Below are 25,692 nucleotides of genomic sequence, written 5' to 3' on the forward strand. Positions count from 1 at the left end.
TTGAATGAGGTTATATACTTATTATATTTTCTAATCTTAAGTTGTATTAGAACTTATTTTTATTATATTGGAGTTTGACATATGTTAAACTATTTTTTTTTTGGATTTTGAAATTTTATTTATTTATGGTTCCAATTTACTTGTTTTAGTAGTATTGGCTTTGTCATTTCACATTGCATGTTGTTCATTTTTTAGTTAGAATTGATAGATTAGTTTTGTCAAACATTTGAAAAATGTTATGACATTATATTTATAAATATTAATTTTTTTTGTCAAACATGCATTCCATTCCATGATGTTCTTACAAAACGTATATTTTTAGTTTTTATAATTAATTAAACTAAATATTATTAATTTGAAATATATATATCAATTATTTTTACAATATTAGTTATAAATATATGATTACTAATTAGTGTATATTCAAGAAAAAATATGCATCTTAAATACCAAATCTAATATCATTTATACTTATATCAAAATTATCTATAGGCAAATCGATTAGATTAACTTTTAAATTTTGATAATTATTTCATTTAAAATTTAATCTAACTGTATAATTATACTTGTGCAACCAAATAGTTCGCTTGTAATTACACTGTAATTAAGTCATGACAAACAAATCAATCGATGCATTACTATATTGTGTAATTACTAGGTTGTGTAATTACTACTCTAGTAATTATACTAATTTCAATTATCGGGTGGCTTTCCAAACAAACCCTAAGCTGATTTACAGTGACATGTTATAGTTTTAAATTAAGAATTCAAATTATAAGTGAAGTTTAGTTTAGGACAATTTTTTTTGTCTTTAAAATTCTCAATTTTATGTTTTAAACTTAATTTTATTGTGTTCCAATTTAGTGTCTAATAGTATGTGAATTCAACTATAAACTTAAATTATGAGTTCTTTTTTTATTTTTAAATTAGTTATATTATTGTGGATTCAATTTTTTTCAAAAAGTATATCAATACATGAGGAAAAAGAACATTAAAATGGACCTCCAGTTATAAAAAAAATTCCCATGGAAATTGGTAAGATACTAGGAACCCTTGTTTAATTATTTTTCCTTTGTTTTATTTATTCAGGTTTATATGGGTGAAGTTTTTAATTGAAGGTTGTTCAAACAAACACTGGCGGAGTACAAGGATTGCTCCAAATATATCGGAAGAAGTACGCGTTTCTGTTACATCAATCAACTCTCCTACCATTCTATCTAACAATTATTCGGACCTAAGCCAAATCAGGAGATGATTTGAAGAACAATCGCCGACGATAGTAATAATAATAATGGATAAAAAGGAAAAGGCAAAGGAAAGAAAGGAGCAAAGACGCCAAGAGATCTCTCTTCTCCGTACTATTCCCTATTCTGATCATCAAAGGTCTGATTTTTCCAATTTCTACAGTTTTTATTTTACATTCTCTCTTTACATTTTGGGCTAGATCCATCATCCAATCAAAAGGGCAACATTCATAATTTGCCACACACATGAATGTATTGATCATTTTGCATTTTATTAGGAGAGCTTAATTTACTCTGTTGCCTAGGCCGACCCTTCAATAATCAAAGATTCAAAATAGAGTTTCCAATTAAATACGGTAATAAAGAGAAGGAAAACCATGCGTAAGACCATGCATCTTTGTCTTAGCTTCTCGAGCAGAGACAAATCTACGATTTAGAGTTAGTGAATTCAGAATGTGTTTGATTTTATTATATTAATACATTTTAAAACTTGTTTTGCATATGTATGCATAGTTCGAATCAGAAACAATGGTTTCAATTGAATCCATAGAACGCGCCCAAGATTTGTCAAGCATGGTTAAATTTGGTGGCGACTTCTTTTTATCAGCATAACATATCAGAATATTCTCCCTTAGGTTCCTTAATTTGAGAAGAACATTGATCTCATGCTGCATGGTTTTCAGATGGTGGTCATCTGACACAATTGCTGTAGTGACGGGTGCAAATAGAGGAATTGGATTTGAGATTGCTCATCAACTTGCATCACATGGCGTAACTGTAGTTCTTACGTCGCGAGAGACTGCCGTTGGGGAAGAAGCAGTGAAAGTATTGCAAGAAGGAGGTCTAAATGTTGCATTTCATCAATTGGATATTGTGGATCTTGAATCAGTCCAAGTTTTTTGTGATTGGATTAAAGAAACATATGGTGGCCTAGACATACTGGTATTAATTAATCTACTCTGATTGCCACTTTGTCTTTTATTATTATTGAGAAATATGTCCAGCTAATGAGATATGGCACTTGTAGATCAACAATGCAGGAGTCAATTTCAATTATGGCAAAGAAAATTCTGTGGAATTTGCTGAAACTGTTATCCAGACCAACTATTTTGGCACCAAAAATATGATTAATGCTCTGATCCCGTTAATGAGGCCTTCTCCAGCTGGTGCCCGAATTGTTAGTGTGACCTCACGATTGGGAAGACTTAATAGCAAACGAAATGTAAGTTATCAGAGCTTTGTTTATTTCATTCTTGTTCTTGGAATAAGCGTCTGTAATAGTTAAGGAGTATAGGAGACTTGCGGGTTTACTCTTGGCAGAAGCGGATCATCCGTAGCAACCGCGACTCAAATTACCGGTCCTCAGAAATCCTCACATGGTGGATTGATCCCCTATTTTCACACCCTCTTGTTTGATACAGAAAACTACTAACCCTAGCCCCGTTTGTTGTATGTATTTGTCGGCCTCCAAACACCCATAACGGTTTATATAGACTGCACTTAGGGTTGGGGTTAGACAGCCTAATAGACCGGCTAATTAGCTAGCTAGCACCCCTTATGCGTGTACTAGGCCCCAAAAAACAATTTTTTCCAACAATATCTGAGAATGATCTATTTTTGCTTGATGTTACCAGGGAATTTCAAATGTCAGTGTGAGACAACAACTGGAAGACGTGGACACGCTATCCGAGGAAGTGATCGATAATACTATGAACAAATTTTTGGAACAAGTAAAAGATGGGACTTGGGAATCAGAGGGATGGCCACATGTGTTCACAGATTACTCATTGTCAAAGCTAGCAGTTAATGCTTACACCAGATTAATGGCAAGGATACTCGAGGAAAGGCCAGAGGGTCATAAGATATATATCAATTGCTATTGTCCGGGTTGGGTGAAAACTGCTCTGACTGGTTGGGCTGGGCATGTTTCTCCTGAAGAAGCTGCTGATACTGCAGTCTGGCTTGCTTTGCTCCCTGATCAGTTTGTGAGTGGTAAGTTTTTCGCAGAGAGGCGTGAGATTAACTTTTAAACTGTCAGTGTATACTGATTCCAGAATTAGCGAGGAGTTTCTTTTGCTTTTATGAACAAGAATGTGAAAGAGTTCAGATTCAAGAGAGAAGATTGCTTCACAGAAATTTATGTTATTAATCTGCATTTGCTAACTAAAATGCACACAATTGATTGCCTAGAGATGAAGGGGTGACCTGCTTTTTGTATTTTTGGGTTTTTTTGCCCGAGGTATCTTGCAACGCTGGTAACTCAGTAACAAGTAACAGCCGCAGATATTGATGAAGAGCAATTTGTTTGTACTTATAGTTGTTTTTAACAGGTTGCAGGGAAGCTTGCTTTTGACCTCTGTAATGGATTTAATAAATAGTACTATGCATTATGTTCTTGTCACGTTTCAGTTTTATAGCCTATAGATATGTACTGTTTTGGATACAAGTATACTACACATAAAAAGGAATTCTACGAGGGCAAAAAGGAGAAAAGAGAGCAAGTCGAGTATGTATTCAATATTGATCAGCCGTAGTCCGATGGAATCTACTTCTCCTCCTGATCATTTTCCCACATCCCCATTTTGAAGAATTAACTTAAATAACCGCTCATTCAAGCACTTAAATTTAAAATAGCCGGCGTATGCATAATATGTGTATAATATACTGGCTAGAAAAAGTTAACAATGAATTCGACCGGGTTATTTTGTGTAAAGATCCCAATTGAATTGGTCCCAGCCAACTTCCCATACCTGCATGGTACGAACTTCGAAGCACTTGAATTAGGATATGTCATTGTTTGGTACAATTTGTTCCCGAATGGAGGTGGAGCAACAAAGTTCAACTTACCAAAAATTAGATACAACCTTTAGGGTCGTTTGGTATATATGGTGTATAAGATAATTAATCATGGTGTAAGAATTGTATTAAGTTAATACATTGTTTGATTGTGATTTCAAATATAGAATAACTAATTCATAATTGGTGTATTATCTTGTTCTATCACTAACATTGAGTAACTAATCAATGTATAATAAGCTATACATGGATAAAACACCAAAAGGACAAAACTATCTTCTTCTTCTTTTTTTGACAAGAAGCCTGTGAAAACCAAATATCCTGAGGTATAATTGTAAATATATTATTTTTACTTTAAAAAGTAAGTAAATAATTTTTTATGATACTTTGTATGCGTAGTTTTAATGCAATGAACCAAACACCCAACACAAAATAATTTATGTACTATTTATCCACGTATTATTAATCTTTGCATTAGTAATCTCTGCATTGCTAATCTTTGCATTACTAATCTATATATAATTTGTCTTCAAACCAAATGATCCATAGAGTATCCATATACTCCGAATTTTTTATTTTTGTAGTGTAAAACGGGCCAGAATTGATTATTACAAATATTAAATTAAGTTGAAGGATGAAAATCCAGTTTACTTGCTATTGTTAATTTATCTAAATACGTCACACCTTAAATTTTAATGTCTATACTTTTCTTTTTATTTACATAAGTACTGAGTAATAAGTGAAAAGAAAGATCTCATTATATTCATGATAATTTTAGTTAAAAAATTTTGAGTTATAACATTTTACCATTTGACTTTCTTAGAGGCTAATTGTAATATTTACTTAGTGAATCAAAAAGGCATCTCAGTTTAGTTATATTTTTTGTTTTGTTTTAGACACATAATATATGAAATTTACTTATTTGATTTATTTGAATTTTCGTTGCATAAGATATCATTAAAGAGATATAACATCCTACACATAAAACTTTTTAACTTTCAAGGCTTAAACATGAAATTTTTAGTTAAAATTCATGAGTGCAATGCGCTATATTCTGTTTTCCTTTTTCTTTTTAAATTTTGGCTCTAAATTTTTGGAATAAAGGCGCAAGAAACATGAGTATGAAAACGAAAGCGTGAACATGACACCAGGCTCATACGGCATACCCACCCCTACCCCGGGGGGGCGGGGGTTGAACGTGCGGAATCATGTTCCCATCAATATAAATTGACTATTCCATAAAGTCCTTCCGAATTTTTTCTCACACACACGCACTGAATTAGACATCACCGGTAGCTACCGCTTCAGCTCCGCCGACTCCCCCACCGCCCCCTAACAATTTATTCAGACGCCCATTGGACCCTCCTAACTGGAAATAAGAAATTAGGTAATTGGGTTCTTTGTCCATGTCTGTCCGAAACCGGCCATTGACGTTTTCTTTAAGCATTGTTTAAACAGTAGTACAGTACCCGATAAATTAATCAGTTTCTTCAACTTTGGTAAACTTTGACTCTTCCCTTCCTTTTTTGACCCGTTAACAACAAAACCCGCGTCTTAAACCGGGTTTATTCCTCGGATCCTTCACAATTATTCTCTTTTTTTTTTTGGAATTAATTCGCCTCTACAGAATTACTACACAAAAGCACTGTTGCGTTTGTTCTGTTAGATCTGAAATTATTTTTAAATTTCCATGCGGTGAGAAACCCAGCAATGGCAACTAAGGACCGGCCTGGCTGCTGCAACCCGGTGTAGAAGCCCGGCCCGGTCTCAATGGACCATGTTTTATCAGCACTAAGGGAGACTAAAGAGGAGAGGGACATTAGAATCAGAAGCCTATTCAGTTTTTTCGATTCGGACAATGCGGGTTACTTGGATTACACGAAAATCGAGAAAGGATTATTTGCTATGCAAATTCCAGCTGATTATAAGTTTGCTAAAGAATTGTTGACGGTGTGTGATAAAGATAAGGATGGGAGGGTGGATTATCAGGAGTTCAAAAAGTACATGGATGATAAGGAGCTGGAGCTGTATAGGATTTTTCAGGCTATTGATGTGGAGCATAATGGCTGCATCTTGCCTGAGGAGCTTTGGGATGCCCTTGTTAAAGCTGGTACTTATCATTTCCCTCTTTAATTTCGTTCTCTGAGATTAATCGTAAATGTTAATATTGCTCTCTTGTTTACTGGTGTAATTACTTATACTGGTTTGTGCAAGGAAACTATGTCTATACCACTGGGGTGACTTTTAACAATTTGCAATATTGACTGATGCTATTATTTATCTTTATCTTGCATTTAGTTTTTTTTTTTTTTTTTGCTTCATTAAGTTCTTATTGTCTTTTTGTATGTGTTTATTCTTTAATTCTTATATTTAGACATGGTTAAACAGCGTAAAGATCTGTACTGATCCTTTCATATTGTTGAAGAGAAAACAAATGTATAGGATGATTCATGTGTTGCCTGCATGTGTTTTTAATCTCTACATCAGAAGTACGAGGCTTTGTACTGTTTTAGAACATCAAGTAGGTTGACACTTTGTACTATTTTAGAACTTCAAGTAGGTAATTTTTGTCTGATCCATAGCAGTGAGAGTAGACGAGGTGCTTTTTTGAAGAGTTGTATTGCTTGGAGTTCTGAAGGTTTCCTTCCCTATCATAGTGCTAAACTCTGATTTCAGTCCTATATTTTCTGTTCAAGTTAGATACAAATGGTGTCCTAGTTCAGTTATTAATAGAACCATCTGAATTCTGAACTAATGGTAGAATTTGGTACTCCTATAACTCTTTCTGAGTTTAAAAGAGAAAAGGAGTCAAAAGGAGGACCATCCTTTCCCTTTATTGCATTCCTACATCTGCTTTTCCTAGTTCCCTTCCCAGTCTTTTGAGTTGGCATTGAAGCCTCAATGGCTAATGTAATCAAGGAGGGAAAGACAGGAAGCAAAAGGTAGCATGGAATGATGGAGAATTGGAGGAAACGTGGTGATGAATTGTAAGGGATTGCTGGTGTTTGGGACGTGCCGGAGGGGGCAAATTTTGTCGACCGGTTATTTTTCTTCCGTGCTCTGGTGAAGGAATTGAGTTTAGATGAGGTTTAAGTCTCTAGGTATTTAAATTTGCTGTAGTATTGAAACTGAGGCCAGCAAAATTAGGTTTAGGCTTAGTTCCAGCGTTGAGCTGGATACTTTAGCCTTATATATGTAGGGTAGAACTAAGTATTATTTGTGGGATACCTTGCTTGCTGTTTCTGAATGTCCGGGCTAATTTTGGAGAATGAGACTGATCTTGTACAAGAAGCAGGTTAAGGTGCTTATCAGTGAAGCTTCTCAAACAGCCAGTTCCAAGAAAAATGAAGCTTCTCAAACAGTCTTCTATTCATGGCATTCTCTGCACTCTACCGATTTCTAGCAGATTCAGAATTTTCTTTATTATGATCAGTTTTTTTTTTTTTTTGTGTGTGTGTGTGTGTTTCTTTTTTTCCAGATAAGGAATCAGTTGTGTCTTCTTAAGATGCTCTGTCTAGTAATTGATGTTTGCCTTCTCTTAGTGATAGAAAATATCTGTACTCCTTGTTACAGTGCTAGTTGGCCTTGTGAAATTTTCTGACTCATAGTATAGAGGTTTTTACTTAATTGTGAAGTTTCACCTATTATGTAAATGCTCTACACCCGTACTCTTTGTCTGCCTTTTCACTTTTGCTACATGGTTTGTCGGGTAAATATCTCCTTTAGTTTCATCTACATTAAATAAGATGCCTAAATGGGTCTGGGTTGATTAATTGGATTATACTTTCTGAATGTACTGAACAAAAATTCCATCTTTATTCGTGAATTATGTTGCTATTACAAATATTCATCTCTTCTGGATATATGTTTCTGGGTCATAATTGTTCCCAAGCCTCATTTCATTTCATTAGTTGTCTTCCTCTTATAAGTTAGGGCAGTTTCCTTTTTGCAGGGATAGAAATAGATGATGATGAACTTGCACGTTTTGTGGAACATGTCGATAAGGATAATAATGGGATTATCACTTTTGAAGAATGGAGAAATTTTCTTCTACTTTATCCACATGAGGCCACGATGGAGAATATATACCGATACTGGGAGAGGGTATGTCTTGTAGATATTGGTGAGCAGGCTGTAATTCCAGAAGGCATCAGTAAGCATGTTCATGCAGCTAAGTATTTGATTGCTGGGGGAGTTGCAGGAGCTGCTTCTCGTACCGCTACAGCTCCCCTTGATCGGCTTAAGGTGGTTTTACAAGTTCAGACTACCCGTGCTTCTATTGGTCCTGCTGTCAAAAACATATGGAAGGAGGGTGGTTTATTGAGTTTTTTTAGGGGCAATGGATTAAATGTGATGAAGGTTGCACCTGAAAGTGCAATCAAGTTTTACACTTACGAAATGTTGAAAAATGTAATTGCTCGTACGAAGGGGGAGGAACAGGGTGACATTGGAGCTTCTGGGCGTCTTGTGGCGGGGGGCTTGGCTGGTGCAGTAGCACAGACTGCTATCTATCCCATGGATCTCGTTAAGACTCGGTTACAAACTCATTCATGTGAAGGTGGAAAGGTTCCCAACCTGGGAAAACTATCAAAAGATATATGGGTTAAGGAGGGATCTCGGGCCTTTTATAGAGGACTGATACCATCTCTTCTTGGAATTATACCTTATGCAGGCATTGATTTGGCTGCCTATGAGACATTGAAGGATTTGTCCAAGATATATATTCTTCATGATAGCGGTATAGCTTCTAACTGTTCAACTGCTACTAACTTTTGTCCGACAAAATGAAATGCAAATTTTTCTAACAATTGTGTTTGATATACAGAACCTGGCCCTCTTGTGCAACTGGGTTGTGGGACAATTTCCGGAGCGCTTGGAGCAACTTGTGTTTATCCTTTACAGGTCGTTCGGACGAGGTAACTCTCTATGTCTAACTGATGCTGCTACCATAAATATTTGCATTTGAATGTACTTCATGTGTTATCATGCAATTTGCCTTTCTTTTCACACACAAACTTCAATTTTTGCTAGAATGCAAGCTCAACCTACAAATGCTGATGCTGCTTACAAAGGAATGTCTGATGTGTTCCGGAGAACACTTCAGCATGAAGGTCTCAGAGGCTTCTACAAAGGACTTTTTCCAAATCTTCTAAAAGTAGTTCCAGCAGCAAGCATTACTTATCTCGTTTATGAATCCATGAAAAAGAGTCTAGAACTCGATTAGGTGATATATTCTTGATTGACTGCTCCACATTTGGGGGTAAAAACAGCTGATGCGGAGGATGATGATGAAAATGAATTAAGATTTTAGGCTCATTGGTGCTTTGATCGTCAAAATAATGCACTTGACTTTAACTTAACAAAAATAAAAATAAAAATAACATACACATGATTGATGCGCCATTGCATGTTGAAGAAATTTTAACGGGAGTTTTTTTCTTCTCCTGACAGAGAAGTCTTCTTTTGGTGATTTCTGTCTGAGTTCTATAGGCACGTCCTCTGTAAACTAATGCTAATTTTTACATACACAATGTAATACTGTAAGGTGTAGATCTTACCATTTTTGCTATATGGATAATTTGCGTGGATGATCTAACTCATTTTGCTCCATTTTCCTTGGTGCAGACGAGACCGTTGTATTACCAAAATAACCAGGTGCTTACTGTGTAACCAGAATTCATGGTTCGACATTAGATTTCTTATACTCGTAAAGTGGGATGGTAAGTAATCTGTTATTGTGCTCAAATACTTGAGTTAATCAAACAGCACTGAAAATTGAAATCCCGGCATACTCAATCTGCCTCTGTATTAAGTAAAACTAACCAAAGTATACGCAAAAGAAGAAAGAACGTTCACGTGGATGTATGTATGTAGAAGTAAGTATAAAGTTAAACGAAATCAAAGGTAAATATGAGAGTTGAATAACAAAAAATTATTGTTGCACTAGTATAATATGAGAGTTGAAAAACAAAATTTATTATGATAGTATAATATGAGAGTTGGAAAAAAATATTTATTGTCATAGTATAATATATTTTTCTAAGGTTGCGAGAAGGGTACGATGTCATTCTTTTAATTTTTTTTGCCCTTTCTCTATCCGACAGGGAAGCAAGAAGTATTTTTTTTCTTTCTAATCTACTCGTTAGCAAATAATGTTAGATTATTTCCTTAATATGGCGTCAGAAGCTCAAAAGTTTTAAACTTTCAGTTTTTTCTATATTTAATATTTACACGCTAAACAAAACCCCAAAAATAAATTATTTAATTTTGGGCCGTAAAATTTTCAATACTGCTGTCAGTATTTCTTGGTTAGCCGAGGTCTGGGAGAAAAATCACTATAAATAATGTTTTTTTATTAAGCGAGTGAGAGGGTGCCGTTTTCTGCTGAGATCTGAGGTAACTCGCCGTTTCTCTCGAATCATCTACGTGTGTATTTCAACATTACTAGTTTTTATATACGTGCCTCGCACGTATAATAAAAGGCGCACCTAATAGTTAATAATATGAATATACTTGTCACCAAAAAAGTGTTAATATGAAACTCATGATATTAAAGATTTACTTGTAGCTAATTCATTTTCTTTATCACTATTAGTTTTTTAGTTACTTATATGAAAAAATGGGCAAAAAACATATAAAATGGGCAAGAAAGATTTTCGTGCATATAAGAAGACTTGAGAGATTGAACCATAAGAACTTGCTTCGTATCGTATCTTTTACGATATAAGGAAGAAATTTTTTTTTGGTTTTTGAATATGTTAAACATGGACTTACAATTTATCTAGAATTGTTATTATTCATACTCTCATATAATTAATTGACCACTACATTATTTTTGCTCTTTCTTCTTTCTTTTTTCCCTTCCAACTGTGAAATTAAGATATGAGATGGTAATAGTAGATATGAATTTATAACTTTAAAATTATAACGCATTAAATGCTAAAAAACTTGAAGGTTGAACTTATAAAATTTAAATCTTAGATTCGCCTTTGTATAGCATGCTATCAAATTAATTCGTCAATATATATGTCAGACGGTTCGAACACAACGGTCATTAAGACAATCTAGGTGGTTCGAAGTGATTTTAAGCATCCAAAATATATCCTTCTTTTGTTGTCGATTTTTCCGATAGTACAAACATGGGTTATGGTGTAGATATTACCAAGATCAGTCATATAATTTTTAGTGTTTGTTTACATGACTTATTCATCCATGAAAATATATAGTACACGAGAGTAAATAATGTTTCCTTTAGATTAAAAAATCAATATTTAAATCTTTAATGTTTTTCTTAAACCTTTTTCCTGGGGATTATTAATGTTCTCCCAAAGAACCACTTTGCTAATTAATGGAACTTTTAAGAAATAAATAAATTTAGTCGAAATAGCAATAACCAAATAAAATAGGTACACACAATAGAGCTTAAAGGAGTACTCCTACATTTCAACACATCCATAGAAAAAAAATAACCAATCGGTTGTTACAACATCAGTGTAGCAATTGAAAACACCAAGTGTCTTGAATTCCGATTAAGTTTGTTAAGATGAATGCACGGAGGTCTGATAATACCAAGCTACAAGTTATACAAATTAGTTAACACAAGTCATTCCTTTTCAAATTGAGAGTACTCCTTTACCGAATAGTTTTCTTATCATTCAATCGGTTTCTTTTTGACTTCAAATCCTAGATATTAGAGTACTAAATATTAGGTAAAGTTTTGGGTGTTACAATTTTATCCATCATGGAGTTATTTATTTGCACAAATAATTCAATTTCATAAAGGGAAAAAAAGTCGATTAATATTTCAATGATATTTTTATCGTTCAATATTTAGCGTTTTAACACTCGTGCTTTTATAATAATATAGATAGATATAAATATATAGCGCTAATATAGAAACGCACCCACATCTACCTATATATGAGGTATGGAGTGGGAAAGAAGCAAAGTTATTTTTCACATGCATGCCACGGGCTAATTAACTTGTTTCGTTTTTTTTTTTGAATTTTTTTCGCCTCGTTAAAACTATGTCGTATATATATGATTGAAGGAAAGCAAATATCTTTCGGTTTATGGAGCTTAAACAGATTTTAGGTGCCATCATTCTGGTATATTCATTCATATTCAAGTTAATTAGCGTACTTTGCTAGTTGGAATGGCCTTTGTGATACTAATTATACTTATCGGGGAAGATGAATAATGTAGGATTCCTAACGTATAATATTATGTCCTAAAACTAATAGGATTATAAGGCCAATATTTAGAATTCCGGTTATGTCTTTTTATTATGAGTTATTATGCTTAATGTTATAAGGTAATTTTTGTAAACCGACATTGTATTCATGCTATTATAATAATATAAATATAGATAGATAGATATAGATAGTGTTACTCATGCGCTCTTGATTTATACAAATACTGTATTTTCTTGCGTAGATGTTACTGATATTTCAATAACCTGCTTATCTCTCATTATGTATTATTCACAATTCCGGATCTAGGATTTTAATCCTAGGTTTAGGACTTAGGTTCCAACCACTGAAACCATCACCTTGTCTTTCCCTGGAGCTAAAATACCAATAGACAGGAATTTGTTCTAATAGCTTTTGATCTTTTTTCACCTGATGTTTTGTTTCTTGGAAGCCATATGATCCTATGCCTTTTATCCCTATTATTTTAGGTGTTGATAAGTTTTTCTTAGGTGTGTCACTAGTGTTTAGGTCTAAGACTATTGGTTTCCTTTAACAAACTACTATTCATTATATTCTGCATTTTTATCAAATGGTGTTGGCCTATGAATTGCATATACACATATTGTTATTTGGAACGACATTATTTACACGCACATATAGGGAAGGTTTCTGTGAAGCTGTGTCGAAAAACACCTCTTATCAGAGGCTGTCTCTGCCAATGTGTTTGATAATATGTGTTATTGGTCATACTTGTTAAATTTCTAATATCTTTGGTTAACTGTCAGCAACTCGTTACACCTGATATCTTACAAAAACTCCTGCACAAAATGGTGAGTGACCGTTTGAGTAATTGAACCTCATCCTCTTATTACCCATTGCCCTTTGACTTTGAACCATATATCATTTGTTCTCCTCAGGTTCTTCCGAATGATATTGATTAAGCTTGGGACAAAAACACATAACTAAAGTCTCTACTCCAAGTACCTACTTGTTCTGTGGTAATGTATAACCACTGATATTCTACACATATTGTTTGATCCGTTGTCACGTCCTTTGTTTTTTGCCTTCTCTTCTTTTAACTCTAATCAACTGTTGCAGGTTGTGAAATGTCAATGCTTCTTCAATACGCAAGTAACAAGAACTTGGTCTATATTCTTGTTTGTATAGGTATTCTTTTGATAATTAACTATTAGTTACTGATTTAATAAGGTACTACTACTAACTTCTTTAAAATTCTTACAGGGCTACGGATTTTGGTCGTGCACAATCGCTTGTTCTATGCTCCAGCTGCCAACAAGAGACATGTACACCATCACCTATGAGATCGAAGCTTACAGAAGGGCTGCTGCTCCTTTAGGGTTAAAAAAGAATGCTAAGATGATCGTTTGCCTGATATTTAGCTATAGTTAGTTGAACTACCAAGGTGACATATATATAAGTACTTAAAGGATGTGTTAGTCAACAGATAAGTTTTCCGTTTACTCAGCTTCTTTTTGTGAAAACATTCGTACTATGAATAATTTGGCTGTCGTATTAGTCTACTGCAATTTGAAGCGATTAATCTTCTTAGCTTTCGATTTTATTCTTGTGAAAAGAATAGTCCATATATGGGCGTCAACTTCTTTGGTCATTCATATATATAATGCTGGGGGATAGGGCTTTCCGTTGACTCTCAATACAACAACAAATCCGGGGTCTGGGAAGTGATAATGGGTACGCAAACCTTACCCCTACCCGGAGGAGCAGACTCTGAATAGCGTTGTGATTGCACTAAGCAAATCCAAGCGTGATGTTTTCTATGGATGTTAACTGGTACAGAGAAAAATAGAGTAATTATTTGTTATAGCTAGTTAAGTTGCATTTATAGTGTAAAATTTCTTTCATATTGTCACTACATATAGATTAAATCCTTGATATGCATGCTAGAAAAGTTGGGAGAAAAGGGAAGATAAACACCATTATACTTAGTGGACTAGAAAGGTAAGAACAAGACTGTATTTCTTAAAAAGAAGGCATTGCCTCCAACACCATTAATAGCAAAGCAACAAACTCAACAAGGACATTGGTTGAACAGTAGTTTAATCAAAAGCTAAAAGACTAATAATAGCAAAGCAACAAACTCAAAAGCCAGGCTGATCCATGATATGATGGAGAAGTAATATGAAAATACAAGAAGAAAAAGGTAAAAATCTGGAAGAAAGGCGTTGCCTTCCCTTTGCCGCTATGACTTGCCTGTTAACCCTTGGTATCCGATTCACATCAGATGCACCAAAGGGTGTGACCTAGTGTTCACATAAAAGTTGTAGAGATCGCCATTTCCATCCTCGAGTACTCCATCAAAATCCTTCTTTTTCTTCTTTCTCCACATCTTCTTATGCTTCATAGCCTTATAGTGCAACTAATTATAGGAGCTGAGTTTCTGTTTTCTCTTGTCTCTACATGTCCTATTATATAGGAGTAACAATCTTGAAAGCCAAGAATTTGTCCACCATATTATCTGTAGACTATAGCCAAGGGCTAGAAACATAAAGAAATGGTAAATTTTTATGGTCCCCCTCGTAGCTATATTCTTTTTGTATTAGGCCATCCTGCTTATCCACCACACCACTAAGAATATTTATATTCTTTCTTTCAAAAGATTTAAATTAATACAACAACAACGAAGGATGAAATGGAGACTCATTTCCGGTATTTCGTGCGATAAGAAGGTCCCACCGAAACTTAAAGGTAAGTTCTACAAAGTGTTGGTCAGACCGACTATGTTGTATGTGAGTGAGTATTGGCCAGTCAAAATCGCTCATGTCTAGAAGATGAAGGTAACAAAGACGATGATGTTGAGATGGATGTACGGGAATATCAGGTTAGATAGGATTAGGAATGAGGTTATTTGCGATAAGGTAGGTGTGGCCCCTATTGAGGACAAAATGCGGGAAACGAGTCTTAGGTGGTTTGGACATGTGAGGAGGAGCACAACGCCCCGATAAGGAGGTGTGAGAGGTTATTGGAGGGCCTACCGAGAGTTAGAGGTAGGCCGAATAAAAAGTGGGGATAGGTGATTAGGCAAGACATGGCGCAACTTCAGCTGGCTGAGGACATGACCCTTTGATAGGAACGTGAAAAGGTCGAGGATTAGGGTAGTATGGTAGGCGGTCTAGATTGTTCATACCGGTAGTATTGGTACGCACTCTCGCATTCTGTTGGTAGTAGTTTTTTATGACTAACCGTTGTTTTCTTTCATTGTTGGTCATCTTATTATCTTGTTTGTTTTTATTCTGCTTTTATATGGCTTTTTGGTGGTCCCTTCTTGTCTATATTTTTATTAAATTGGTGCTTATACTTTCATGAGTCGAGAGTTTATTGGAAACAATATCTCTATTCTTATAAGGTAGGGGTAAGATCTGCGTACACGCTACCCTCTTCAAACCCCACAATGTGAATAATACTAGGTATGTTGTTATTGTTATTGTACAACAACGATTATGTCACAATTCCAAATAAGTTGAAGTCAACTATTCAACTTTTTGGTGTTATGTCGCTCTATTTAAGTTCATCTCAATCCGATAATAGATTTAGATTAATAAAGGCGAGGAAATCTATGCACTCTCCATGTGGAGAAAAGCAAAAAAAGAAAAGGATAAACAAATTGATTCCGGGGGAATAGAGAAGAGGTAAAGTTAACTGACAAGTGGAATGCGTTTCATCATAAGATGCAACTCAGATGGATAAGTAAGTGGAAAGTGTTGGGTTAAAACTTAAAAAGCATTTAACGAAGGCCATTAAACATTAAAAAAAATAAGTAAAGGATGCTAAAAGAAGAAACAGAGGACCCTCCAACCTACTAAAAGTGGAATATGATGCAGATTGGCTTTCTCTTAATAGAGTACAATTACTTTGCATCGTTCGTTTTTAATACTCATTAAAAAATTTCAAATGGTTCTAAGGAATCTTGTGGAAGCTGAAAGCCACTAATCCATTAAGTGGGGAGGAGGCATTATCCCAGCAAAAAAGGATCTAAATGTGGAAAGTGTACAATATTTGTCATTTTCCATTATATTCCTTTTGAAAGTGGAATTCTTGGACCACTGGTAGCATTTAGTTGAACTAGTAATTTTTTATTAAGATATTATAGTACACATTAAAAGATTTATTAAATATGTACAAATATTAAATTTCGAACTCAACAACTCAAATAGTCCTTGAGTTTAGCGGCATTTCGTACCATAAATTTCAAATATTTGCTTCCTCTTGTTTGAATTAAGTTCACGTAACTATTTTGATTACTGCCTTTGGACAAATACTTCAAATTACCATCGACAATGACATTGTGGTTATTATTCTAGTTGCTTTGGTTTCAGAGGCAAGAAAATGATACTTGACTACGACTAAATAATTGGTAATGGTCAAGATCTACAAATCCGCGAAACAACTATGAGAACATGACAACATGTTACCTTTTCAAATGAATTACTACAAGTTTCAATTATTATGCACTTAAAGCAAAAGAACAAACCGAATAATATGACTCCTTTCTATCTTTGATTTTTCTTCCATAATCGCTAGCAGTACAGTCTCCGTTAAAAATTAAGACATTATCGATATTGACCTTAAATGTCGGAGGTGTGCTAATATTGACAAGGTAATAAGCTACTGAATCATCATATGACAAGTTGCTGCATTAGCAAGTAATAAGCACCTGCGTCAGATATAGTTGATACTTTCGTTATCGGTAGCCAAAATAATACTGTATCCGTAGATCTCGAGCAAATTCTATCTTTGCTCTATTATCCAACTATTATGTGCTCGTTTTCTCTCTTTTAACCAAATCTTCTTTGCCAAGTATGTCGGAATAGTAAAGGAAAAATTGTAAAACAAATATTATAAATAGAAACTTTTACACTTACAAAAGAAAGCCTCGGTGGACGTGCCGGAGTGGTTATCGGGCATGACTAGAAATCATGTGGGCTCTGCCCGCGCAGGTTCGAATCCTGCCGTCCACGTTTTTTTCTTTTTTATTCTTTTCCTTCCCAATTACCATTCTTTGTGCCAGCATTCCCATTCCACAAAGAACTGCCACTTTGCTAGTTATGGTTTTGGTTTCCACAATGAACAACAACAACTCCTATGGTAAGGTTCAAGTAAGGCAATCATCGTTGTTGATATTTACACTAAAGCAACAATGCAAGACCATTTCACAAATTCAACAAGTCCATGCTCAAGCCATTACCAATGACCACCTCTCTTCTTTTCACTCTACTCTTATCCTCACTCAAATCCTTCATTCTTTCACTTCCCTTCTCTCTTCTCTTCCTTTACAACCCAACACACATCACTATGCCACTCGTTATTTCACCTCCATTTTCAGCCGCATTGAAAACCCATCAACTTTCTGTTACAATACTATCATTCGAGCCCACACCCTTCTCTTTTCCCCAAATACCTCTTTTTTATATTTCCTCAAAATGCACCGAAATTCGGTCCCACCAGATTCCCATACTTTCCCTTTTGTTCTCAAAGCTTGTGCTTTACTGAATTCTCTGTCCCTAGGCAAGACCCTTCATTCTCAAGCCTTGAAATTTGGGTTTTTAGCTGACGTTTTCGTGTGTAATAATCTTGTTCGTGTGTATACCGTCAGTGGTAATACTAGTGACGCCCATAAGGTGTTTGATGAAAGTTGTTGTAGAGATGTTGTTACTTATAATTTAATCATTGATGGGTATGTTAAAGCGGGTGAGATGGACAAAGCGAGGGTAGTGTTCGACGAAATGCCTGAAAGAGATGCAGTTTCTTGGGGCACCCTTTTGGCTGGATATGCAAAATTGAACCAGTGTAAAGAGGCTATTGAGCTGTTCGATCAAATGGTTTCGCTAAATGTAAAATTTGATAACGTTGCGTTGGTTTCTGTTCTCTCAGCTTGTGCACAACTGGGGGAACTAGAAAAGGGAAAGACCATACATGATTATATTAAAAAGAAGGGGATTCACATAGATTCATATTTGTGTACTGGATTGGTAGATCTATATGCCAAATGCGGCTGCATTGAGATTGCTAGGGAGATATTTGAGACAAGTTGGGAGAAGAAAATGTTTACATGGAATGCTATGCTAGTTGGATTAGCCATGCATGGTCATGGCCAGTTATTGTTTGATTACTTCTCAAGAATGGTGGAAGGTGGTGTTAGGCCTGATGGGGTAACGTTTTTGGCACTGTTGGTAGGATGTAATCATGCAGGTCTTGTTCAGGAAGCTAGAAGGTTCTTTGGAGAAATGGAAGAGGTTTATGGTGTTCGTCGAGAACTAAAACATTATGGGTGTATGGCGGATTTGCTGGCACGTGCAGGGTTGATTAAAGAAGCTATGGAGATGATAGAGGCAATGCCAATGGCTGGTGATGTGTTTGTGTGGGGTGGTTTGCTTGGTGGGTGTAGGATACATGGGCACGTTGAGCTTGCTGTTAAAGCTGCTGAAAATGTGATGGAGGTGAAACCGGAAGATGGTGGGGTTTATTCAATCTTGGCAAATGTGTTTGCAGATGCTGGCCGTTGGGATGACTTGGTCAATGTAAGGAGAAGAAGAGATTGTGCACAGATCAAGAAGAGTGCTGGTTGTAGTTTGATTCAGTTGAATGGGATGATACATGAATTTATTTCATGGGATGACTTGCATCCTCAAAGCAACGAGATATATTCTGTCTTAAATTGTCTGCAACTCAATTTGAAGCATTCTATAGCCAGTAGATTTTGATGAACTAACAATACATTCTTTTCACTGATACTACTATACTACTGTCATTTGACTAGTAAAATAGTTCTTAAAGTAACATCTCAACTGTGTTTTTTTTTCCTTGACTACACAAACTTCGTCTGTTATAAACAATTCTTACATAGCATTTCTCTTCCAAGAGCTACTGAAGGCAATACCGCTGGGTTATGCTTTATTGCATAATTGTATGAATAATTTGTATTCATCCTTCCCCCTCAGCCTAACGCATAGTGACACAAATTCTCTTCGAGCAAATGAGCAGCCATTACCAAGCCATCATACTAGTTTACTCCCACCTGCCAAAGAAACAATGAACTGCAATTGCCATTAGCATAAAACCTTTAGTAATAATGAAAAAACAGATAATTGGATCCAGTTTACTACTTCTCTTCAAAGTAACTTTTATGTTCTTTTAGTTAGTCAATACTTCACACAAAAGCTCATAATCAGCAAAATTGCAAAATATAATATGCAAACTGATTGTGGCCATTTCAGGAAGTAAAATCTAATTACCCGCGACATCGTTCAAGAGATATTTCAGCTTAAAAGAAGATTAAACACGTCTCTCAATGTGATTATGCCTTTTACATGCCGGGTATTGGGATCAATGACCACAATGCGCCTTGTGACTGAAACAAAAAGAGAGGGCACTCAAATTACAAGATAATGAGGTCACAAAGAGAAGAAAAAGAAAAAAAAGAGGTACAAACTTGGATCTGAAAGGAGCTCCATTATCTTATACAATGAATCAAAACGTGTGCATGTCCTACAACGATCACAAGATGCTTCATCTAAGACCTCCAGGACCTGTGCTCAAAAATTAGTGCATTATATGCAGAAAAAGTAGAAAAAACCTTAGGTAACAACAGGATTACAACTTCAACAAATTACACGCTACGGGGATTTATGCACACAGTGATAGAATGCCCTCATGCCCTAAAAGGTTCATCAACAATGCCAGACTGTTTACCAAAAAGATTTCTCAGTACTTTTACCCATAATATCTCGAGTTAATCAAGATGAAAGCGTTCCAAGAAGAGAGCAAAAACTAAATGGTAACTAATAAGTTTAAGCAGCTTCATATGACCATACAAGTATGACGCTCCATTTAAGCCTTCACAGAGTAATTTTGTATGCCAAAAACTAACTAGTCGAGAAAAATGTTTTAAAAGACAAATTCACCAACTTTTGTAGCCCATAGAGTTCTTTTGCATACTAGCACCTTGCTTATATTAGCAAGCATGATAATCTTGAGGAGACGAGGGACGGTGGTTTGAAATGCACTTACTTGAGCCATTATCATCTGGTCAAGCCGAAAGCGAGCATACACATTGCTTCTCGCCAAAGAGGTAACATCACTATGTAAAGACAGCAAAATCTCAAGTTTGTAAGGCTTAAAATAACAAAGCAACTTCAATGATGCTGAAAATGAAAAATTTCAAGCATTTACCATCAGAAGCGCATGAATTACCTCCGAGAGTACACATTTATAAGGGCTCCATTATCATCAAGGATAGGTATTGAACTTATCTGACCTGTCAGAGCAAGAGAAAGACGTGCTTAGTACACGTCTTAGTTAAACAATTTTGTTCTACTCATATAATATTGTGAACCTTCTATTAGTAATTTAAGAGCAGAACTAAGGGGATCTCTGCTGTATAATGTTAACAAATCACGGCTGCTTGCCCTTCCACCAACTTCTCTTGCCCATGTACCTAATGGAAGATTACCCACTGGTTGCTGCAGAAGAGGCAGATACTCAAGAGAGTGCCTAAAATGCCTGCATATGTCTAAGATTTTCCAAGGAAGAGAAATAAAACCAAACATAAGCCTTTGCAAAAAACATTATGAGGAAAAAAACTGCAGAATTGGAAAGCAAATTATAGAGAAAACGCACGCTTTGATATTCCTGCAAGGCATGCAGTATGCAACAACTGCACACATGACTCGTCTTCTGGTGAATGTAAAAGTGGAACTGCAGAGATCTTATTGTGTAATAATAATAGGGCCACATCTTTCAGTGAGTCATCAGGTCCAGCCTGTGATTGAAGAGAAAATAGGAGGAATGAATAGAAAGAATAAGATTCTAGATAAAAGCTACTCTGAGAGAAAAGAAAGAAAAATTTCTCATGGTTAGATAACCTGCAAATACGTAACCCCCCCCCCCCCCCCCCCACAAACCCCAACCCCAAGCCAAAAAAAGAAAACCCGTACCTCCAGGGAGAGACATGTCAAACAAAAGCAAAAACCATGTTATTCCATATAACAATTAGAAGAGCCAAGAATAGTTTGTGAATACTCCACTAAGCATAAAATTACATACTTGCAGTAACACCCTTCTGTTTGGAGGTATCATAGGCCCTGACACTTCTGCATGCAGTTGGAATTTTTCGTATTTCCAAGCTGAAACAGTGTGCCTTTCAAGCTCATCGTTGCTCAGCATTGAATGACTTCCATGGAGCTGCAAAAAGTAGTTTACCTTGGGCATGATATATAGGAATGAAGCATAGATGAAACATGACGACAATGCACTAGTTATATACAAATCTAATAGTAGTAATAAAATTTATCATTAATGATCAAAAGACAGCCTCAAAGGCATCCAATAGGAGAATTCAACTGCATAAAAATTATACATAGTAGATGGAATTCAGAAGAAAGGCACTATCTTCTTGTGATTAAACCTTACTATATCAATTCTCCCCATAAAATACAATGCAAGGAACATTCATCTGCAGGTTTATGATCCTCAATTGAACATAGAAAAGTCACTTATTTCAAATATAAATGAAAAATCGCTCAAACGACATAGGATTCACTCTTCACTATTTGCTGCATTAGAAAGACCAAATGCTTTGACATAAGGTGGACGGGGGTATTCCTCCATGGACAAGCAACTTATTAGCCATATAGAAATGGAGTTTCTGAGTTATTACTAAAAACATGGATTTTGATTATTAAGATAATGAGAAACCAAGCCAGAAAATCTTCCTCAAGAAAATATTATTCTCCAGCTCATTTTCAGCACTTAAATTCAAAGCTAAAAAAGGTTCAAAACTCAGTGGACAATGGACCCGTCCCTCTACCCTTCTCCACTTAAAGACCAGGCTTTTGTCTACCGCAACATTCAAACTGGTGACATGTGCCTAACTCACACATCTTGTGCTCCACTCTAACTATTATATCAAAGCCCTAGGGCCTCAAAAATATTTGGAAAAATAAAAAATTTAAAACCAGTTGCCAGTTGTGCTTAACAACTACTAAATAGTACCTTCAACAATATCAAAATGAAATCAGAAGCAGTAAGCATTCCCGATATCTTTGCATTCCGCTCATCCCAAAGAGGCATCACAGCAAGTCCCTAAACATATGCTCAACTAGTGAACTTCAAAATATATTCCAAGCATAAAACAAAAATCAACATGTAAATTGAATGGAGAAAAATAGTGTACAACAAAACATTAAAGACATAGTAAGATTGCATGAACTATTACCGGAAACTAGAATTTTTCAACCATCACAGTTGCATTGATGCCCAACCTATATCCAGGGAAGAGCCATACTTTTGGCAGGATTCACCTGCACTGAATAATGTTTTTCCTATCCTATGTTTTCTTCAATGAAACCAACCCAAGAAATAGATTTTCTAAAGCACTGCAGATTAAAGGAAAGACACTCTCTTCCCCATCACAGAGAAAGTTGACAAATTAATATTACACAGCTATATTCCACAACCTAAAATATAGGAACATCTGAAACATAAATGGATAAGGTGCCATACTATAGATCTTCCTACCCTGTACACGAAGAAGGTCTCCACAAGTCACTTTTTGGAATAGGCCATATAAGCAAGAATCCAAAGGGTAAAACAAAGTGGTTTCATGTAATAGAAACAACTATGCTTCTTTCGCAAACTAGTCGGGTCGTCTATATTAATTCTCAATATCCATTATGTTCTGTTTGGACCCATTCCCAATACTCAATAATTTATCATTTAAGGAAAACTAGTGTTCACTAGCTGAAGAGGTTCTCTGTATTTTCTATTACATACAAATCTCTAAAAACTAAAAGGACTCGTGGAAAACACCAAACAATAGTGTAAATGTGGAAACACGACAAAGTCTTAACCCCAACTAGTCTATATAGAGTATATGGATCTTCTTATTTCCATAATGTTATGTTCTTCACCAAGTCCACATAGATTCTGGAAAATTGAATGACTTTGAGACAATATCCCTCCATGTAATTCTAGGTCAATTTTATATGTCCCAACAGTCAGGTTTGGTCCTTCAGGCAGCAACTCCCGCTGGTATACAATCCACAAAGGAAATTGGGCTACGAGGTGAGTAACTATATCCGACTATTATTTGCCGATCCATGCAATTCAATAACAAATAACAAAGCAAAATGATAGATTCATCTCAGATGGCAAACCATTCCGAAATCAAGAATAAACTAGTCTTAATAAAGTGCAGACATTTTGGTTGTAGATTTATTAATCAAGTCCATAATTGAAATGTATAATTTGGATATTTACTCGAGTTAACTCATATGCAAATCTCCAAGACAAATTACAACTTCCAGAATTTGCTTGAGCACTTATTAGCTACAACCTTGAGCTTGAGGACAAAGGTGTCTGTGACACCCAAGAGGAACCAAGAAGATGGTCAATAGTGTGCATAGAAAACCGAACCTGTTCATACATGATATGAAAAGCCTGTTTAACAGCCACTTCAGAATCTAATGCAAAGACCTATGAAGAATCACCAGATAGGTAGTCAGTAAATTTAAATAGAGATATTATTAAGTAATGGCACAATACAAGGGGAAAGCATAGATAAAGACTTCCAAACCTTTCCTGAATTTGGAATCAGCCCATCTGCTCGGGAAGATGACAACAACATGAATAGACGACGGCGGGAAACATCTATTTCATTGGCTGACAACTGCATGACTGGTTCAAGCTGTAGTCCACGTGAAGATGAAGCCTGGTTGGTATGACAAAGAAATTATACGGAATTAAAATGTTAAGGAAAGTGGTTGGATGAAATCATTATGAGTCGTTGTCAGAATGAGGGACGGAAAAGGAAACTGAGGTATGGTCTTTAACCATATCAAGTAAGAAATTCTTTTCTGGTCAGCACTGACCTCAAGATGCATGCTTCTAGCAAAACCCGAGACCAACTTCGACTGAGTATCCTCTCTTAGTAAGGCAGAAGGTGTGGAATCTGATTCCTTAACAAATATTAAGTTATTGATTGCACCATATTCATCCTGAACACAAAGCTGTTCCTGGTCGACTTGCCAGGTTCCATCAATCAAGAATTTGTACTGCATAGTTCATTTGGAGCCAGTAAATTCAACTCCATACAAAATGTGCACTTTCCTTTATTTTAAGCAGGTGTTACTGTGCATGTGTAACATATCAGTAACAGCTATAATATGTAAAACTTTACGATACTCCATATCTTGTGAAGAGGTAACATTTGCTAATGGTTAACTTGTTAAGAAAGCAAGGATGTTCCTGAAAATCAAATTATTTACCAGAATAGCCATATTAGACACAAAATAGGATCAGTTTACACAACAGCCAAAGCATCAAAAGCGAAAAATACCGTAATCCTAGGGAACTAGACACGAAAAATCATTATCAAGAGAAAAACATGTGCCTGTACAGTAATACTAAATCTGGGAAATATATTTACATGCCTAAGTATTTGCAGATACTTAGACGCTAATAAGCATATCGATGCATCTTCTTAGAGGCAGTTAAAGTGCAGAAACACAAAAAGTGTACAGGGACTTAGACGGTAAGATGGATCACAGTGAGCAATAGCATATCTCCCGGAGTATTCCCTCAATCTCAATTTAGTTAACTAACTTTGAGTTATAATCCCTCCAATTCATATGACCAACCCAGGTTATCTATTTCTTTACTTTATCAAAACTTCTAGCTCTGTGAACTTGGTAAGACCCTTGCAGATATTCTGTATGAAAAAGATGAAACTATTTTTCGCATACAGCACCTAAGACAAAATTGACATCGAGCAGCCTTTTCTTTTGATTTTAGGTCTACTTGGTACAAATTCATTAGCTCGTTACACAATCATCACATAGAATCTAGGGAATACCTGATGATAACCTGGTGGAAGATCAATGATCCTCTGAAAAACGGCGGCCGAACCCTCCACCAAATTCATCAGTAGCTGATCAGTCCAGCTGCACCACCCGAAATCACAGGCACTTAGGCCATATAAAAAGCATGTAACATGCACTTTGTTGAATCATAAAATAAGGGGTTTAAAAAAAAAAAGAGTAGTTGTTAATGAGAAATTAAAAGTACCCATTGAAGGAACCATAGAGGAAAACTTGACTACCACCATATCGCCATGTAAAAGTTATTAGTACCATTTCCTCTTCAGACCCAAAACTTCCCTTTTGTAATTTCGTATATATACATGGTTTTACGGAAAGACACAATCAGCAAATCAGACAGAAAAAATCAGTGGAAATTCCAGAGAAAAGAGGGGAAATGGGCAAGCAAAGAGCATCGGTATACCCGAATGACAAGAAGCCAGCGAAGAGCGGAAATTATATTTAAAGAAAAATGACTAGAGTAAGCAAAGAGTGGAAAATGAAAATGTAACAATGTATACGACATGGAAATACTACTATGATGTTTGTGTATTTAATATTTGAAAT

The 25,692-nt window shown here is 35.6% G+C and overlaps 4 protein-coding genes and 1 non-coding gene across 15 annotated transcripts; 4 read left to right on the top strand and 1 right to left on the bottom strand.

Moving 5' to 3' along the window:
• Nucleotides 1-1,117: 1,117 nt before the first annotated feature.
• Nucleotides 1,118-3,645, top strand: LOC107769189 (uncharacterized). The gene is made up of 4 exons (XM_016588391.2): nt 1,118-1,383; nt 1,928-2,186; nt 2,272-2,466; nt 2,879-3,645. The coding sequence occupies exons 1-4, from the start codon at nt 1,292-1,294 to the stop codon at nt 3,272-3,274; spliced, it is 942 nt and encodes a 313-aa protein (XP_016443877.1). The 5' UTR covers nt 1,118-1,291; the 3' UTR covers nt 3,275-3,645.
• Nucleotides 3,646-5,277: 1,632 nt separating this feature from the next.
• On the top strand, nt 5,278-14,320 carry LOC107769181 (calcium-dependent mitochondrial ATP-magnesium/phosphate carrier protein 2-like). Of its 4 annotated transcripts, none has more exons than XR_012708552.1 (8): nt 5,278-6,150; nt 7,993-8,778; nt 8,866-8,956; nt 9,666-9,760; nt 13,018-13,062; nt 13,150-13,230; nt 13,331-13,399; nt 13,475-14,320. XR_012708552.1 is itself a non-coding variant. In XM_016588369.2 (4 exons), the coding sequence occupies exons 1-4, from the start codon at nt 5,811-5,813 to the stop codon at nt 9,262-9,264; spliced, it is 1,410 nt and encodes a 469-aa protein (XP_016443855.2). In that variant the 5' UTR covers nt 5,285-5,810; the 3' UTR covers nt 9,265-9,637. The 4 variants fall into 4 exon arrangements, 1 of the variants encoding a protein (XP_016443855.2); XR_012708550.1 differs by having other exon boundaries at nt 9,666-9,695; XR_012708551.1 differs by having other exon boundaries at nt 13,018-13,230.
• Nucleotides 14,321-17,147: 2,827 nt separating this feature from the next.
• Nucleotides 17,148-17,229, top strand: TRNAS-AGA (transfer RNA serine (anticodon AGA)). The gene has a single exon. It is a non-coding gene; the product is annotated as a tRNA-Ser (tRNA).
• Nucleotides 17,148-18,977, top strand: LOC107769182 (pentatricopeptide repeat-containing protein At5g61800-like). The gene has a single exon (XM_016588373.2). It carries the CDS (start codon nt 17,188-17,190, stop codon nt 18,970-18,972), a length of 1,785 nt encoding a protein of 594 aa, XP_016443859.2. The 5' UTR covers nt 17,148-17,187; the 3' UTR covers nt 18,973-18,977.
• LOC107769183 (sucrose nonfermenting 4-like protein) lies at nt 18,918-25,657 on the bottom strand. 8 transcript variants are annotated; one of them, XR_001644345.2, is made up of 14 exons: nt 25,334-25,657; nt 25,122-25,209; nt 24,139-24,321; nt 23,844-23,978; nt 23,684-23,743; nt 22,262-22,351; nt 21,314-21,451; nt 20,888-21,029; nt 20,604-20,780; nt 20,441-20,525; nt 20,279-20,348; nt 19,701-19,797; nt 19,504-19,619; nt 18,918-19,286 (listed from the first exon to the last, which is right to left on the bottom strand). XR_001644345.2 is itself a non-coding variant. In XM_016588378.2 (14 exons), exons 1-13 carry the CDS (start codon nt 25,399-25,401, stop codon nt 19,528-19,530), a joined length of 1,302 nt encoding a protein of 433 aa, XP_016443864.1. In that variant the 5' UTR covers nt 25,402-25,657; the 3' UTR covers nt 18,918-19,286; nt 19,504-19,527. The 8 variants fall into 8 exon arrangements, 7 of the variants coding, with proteins under 7 accessions (XP_016443864.1, XP_016443860.1, XP_016443861.1 ...); XM_016588378.2 differs by having other exon boundaries at nt 20,462-20,525; nt 20,706-20,780; XM_016588374.2 differs by having other exon boundaries at nt 20,462-20,525.
• Nucleotides 25,658-25,692: the final 35 nt, after the last annotated feature.

This window comes from Nicotiana tabacum, chromosome 4 (assembly GCF_000715075.1).
Source record: "Nicotiana tabacum cultivar K326 chromosome 4, ASM71507v2, whole genome shotgun sequence".
In the NCBI taxonomy this organism is placed as follows: domain Eukaryota; kingdom Viridiplantae; phylum Streptophyta; class Magnoliopsida; order Solanales; family Solanaceae; genus Nicotiana; species Nicotiana tabacum.